The 2,534-nt window shown below is 27.0% G+C and overlaps 1 protein-coding gene across 4 annotated transcripts in view; it reads left to right on the forward strand.

Annotated features, from left to right (window-relative positions):
- The window catches only part of LOC116847218, an 18,809-nt gene extending 16,281 nt beyond the window's left edge, over positions 1 to 2,528 (forward strand). For all 4 annotated transcript variants that reach the window (XM_032821966.1, XM_032821967.1, XM_032821965.1 and 1 more), the window contains 3 exons: positions 109 to 365; positions 791 to 1,053; positions 1,303 to 2,528. In XM_032821966.1, the coding sequence (XP_032677857.1) occupies positions 109 to 365; positions 791 to 825 (292 nt within the window). In that variant the 3' untranslated portion in view covers positions 826 to 1,053; positions 1,303 to 2,528. The remainder of the gene's footprint in view (positions 1 to 108; positions 366 to 790; positions 1,054 to 1,302) is intronic.
- Positions 2,529 to 2,534: the final 6 nt, after the last annotated feature.

A 2,534-nucleotide genomic window follows, 5' to 3' on the forward strand; every position in this document is an offset into this window, starting at 1 on the left:
TGTGTGTGTGTGTGTGTGTGTGTGTGTGTGTGTATGTGTGTGTTTTAAATAATACTTTTATAATAATATTATTGAAGGATAAAATAGTTTGACTGTTTTTACTTTCAGTAAAACAAACAATCCTCTAGTAGGAAAAAGACGTTGCAACACTCCAAGATATATTGGAGATCTACGTCCTGAAGATTTTAATTCATATCAATGTTGGATTATGTTCCATAGATATTTGACAGAAACAAGAAAGAAATTAAAATATTTAAAAAGTGAAAATAATCGTTTAAGTAACAAAGTAGCCAGATTACAAGTGATATTTGATCATTTCAAAGAGAAAGGACTTATTTGTAGTAATGACAGGGATTGCTTCATAGGTAAAAGAACTATATGAACAATAACATTTGACCACATTATAATTGATTACAGATTCCTTCTATTAATTATAATTGCAACATATGACAATTGCAGTGTTGTAATGTATCTAGATTATATATATCTAGATACATTTATTTAATTACAGTAGATATATTTATCTAATTACAGTAGATACATTTATCTAATTAAAATATTTAGATACTTTTTCTGTAACTAGTTAGATTTTTTATTTCAGCAATTATAACTAATTTCATTTTATCTTGCATCTATATCTAGGTTTAACACTTTAGTTTAACATGTATTTTGTGAAAAACCTATATTATCTATAATTTGTAATTGTTTATAGAGTCTGATTTAATTTACAAAATATAAGGAAATGTTATTAAGAAATAACTTAAAAAAAGCTTGTCTATTTATGTTACAGAGTCCACAAAAGAAATTACTACAAGTTCTATATGAATATATATCTGAAAAAAAATAACTCACGACATATATTTTTCTTGTAATATTAAAAATACTGTTAAAAAAATAGACAGTATCAGCTGCATATTATTTGAAACAGAATTGTGACATTGTCAGTAAACAAATACAAAATTATGAGATGAAAAATCCACAAATATACAAGAAATTTGTTTATATATGACAATTCACTAACACATTCACTACTATGTCATATGTGTATACAGGGTAAGTTAATTATTTTTTAACTAAGTTAAGTTTATAGCTAATGCCATATTAAATAAACTTAGTTACGTTGAAAGTTGCATAAACAAAAACTAAATTAAAAATTAAGTTAAAATTAAAGCTTATATTCAAGTCAAAAGTTAATTATATAAAACATATTTAACTTTAATAAAAGTTAATTATATGAAGTACGTACTGCGTTTCGGTCAAAATTATCGACAATGCTAATTTGTTTGGTCTGATTTCCGACAGTTTGCAATCTTTCCTTTACTAAAGATCGGAAAAAGTGAAGTGAAATGCTCATAAAACATTGAAAACGAATCCATGAAGGACATAGTACCAATCCAGAAGAGAAGCAATCAATGAGGATATTTATGCTACACAATTGTATATCGTTATAATTTTTGGCTTGGTGTTCAATAAGCCACGGAGTATCACAATTCTTTTGTTTTCAGAGCGATATTATATAGGGTGATTCAAAACAATTTCCTGTTCTTGAAATGCCATATATATTCTTCTGGAATTCTGAGACAATTTTTCCTTTTGTAAAATGTTATCCGAAACTTAGTTTTTGAATTAATAAAATAAATAGTTTGCTTGTTACGATTCGGATACAGGAAGTAAGCAGAAGCGACGCAACTTATCGATAGATACAAGCACTCAAGTGGGATGTCTGGTGCTACAGCTAATTGATACATGTGATAGTGTTTATACATATTATACACATTACTTTTATAATTTTCGTTAATATGTAACAGGAAATAACGTGCTTTAAATTAGTAGAATACAATTATAATATAATATTTGAGAGTGAAATATTCGATTACGTTTTAGCTAACTGGAAAATAACCTTTAAAAATACGAACGAGAGGCGGAGTGTTAATAGTCATAGTTTGAAAAGCATAAGATGTTTTTACAATTAAGAAAACCAACGAATTATAATCACATCTTACTAATTTAAAACATTTTATTTGCTATTGCGCACGATTATTGACAAAAATTATAAAAATGAATATAACTATTGTCATACATCTAATTGCCCAAGGCGTCCTACGCTGGTGCTTGCTGACACCTAACTGTGAATTGTGTTGCCTCTGTCTTCCTATGCTCAATTCGTAATAGACAAACTATTTATTTTTATAACTTAAACACTAAGTATTGGATAAATAACATTTTACAGAAGGAAAAATTGTCTCAAATTTCACTTTTATTCAAGAATATGATATTTCAAGAACAAAAAGTTTCGAGTCGCCCCGTAGAATGGATTAATAACTTAATAATCTATAAATAATCTCTCGGTTTTATTTTCAAAAAAACGGATGATGAGAGAGAGAGAACTTTTTCTCGTAATTACAAGCAATTCAGTGAAAAATCTACATGTTTGTAATTTATATGTTTATTTGTAAAATTGTAAGATTTTTTTGTTCAGTTTGACCTAATTTATATTCCTACACAAGTTTTATATCTTATTGTCAGACATCCTG

Source organism: Odontomachus brunneus, unplaced genomic scaffold (assembly GCF_010583005.1).
Source record: "Odontomachus brunneus isolate Ranch 3 - 2012 unplaced genomic scaffold, Obru_v1 Obru_scaffold_075, whole genome shotgun sequence".
NCBI classification, from domain to species: Eukaryota; Metazoa; Arthropoda; class Insecta; order Hymenoptera; family Formicidae; genus Odontomachus; species Odontomachus brunneus.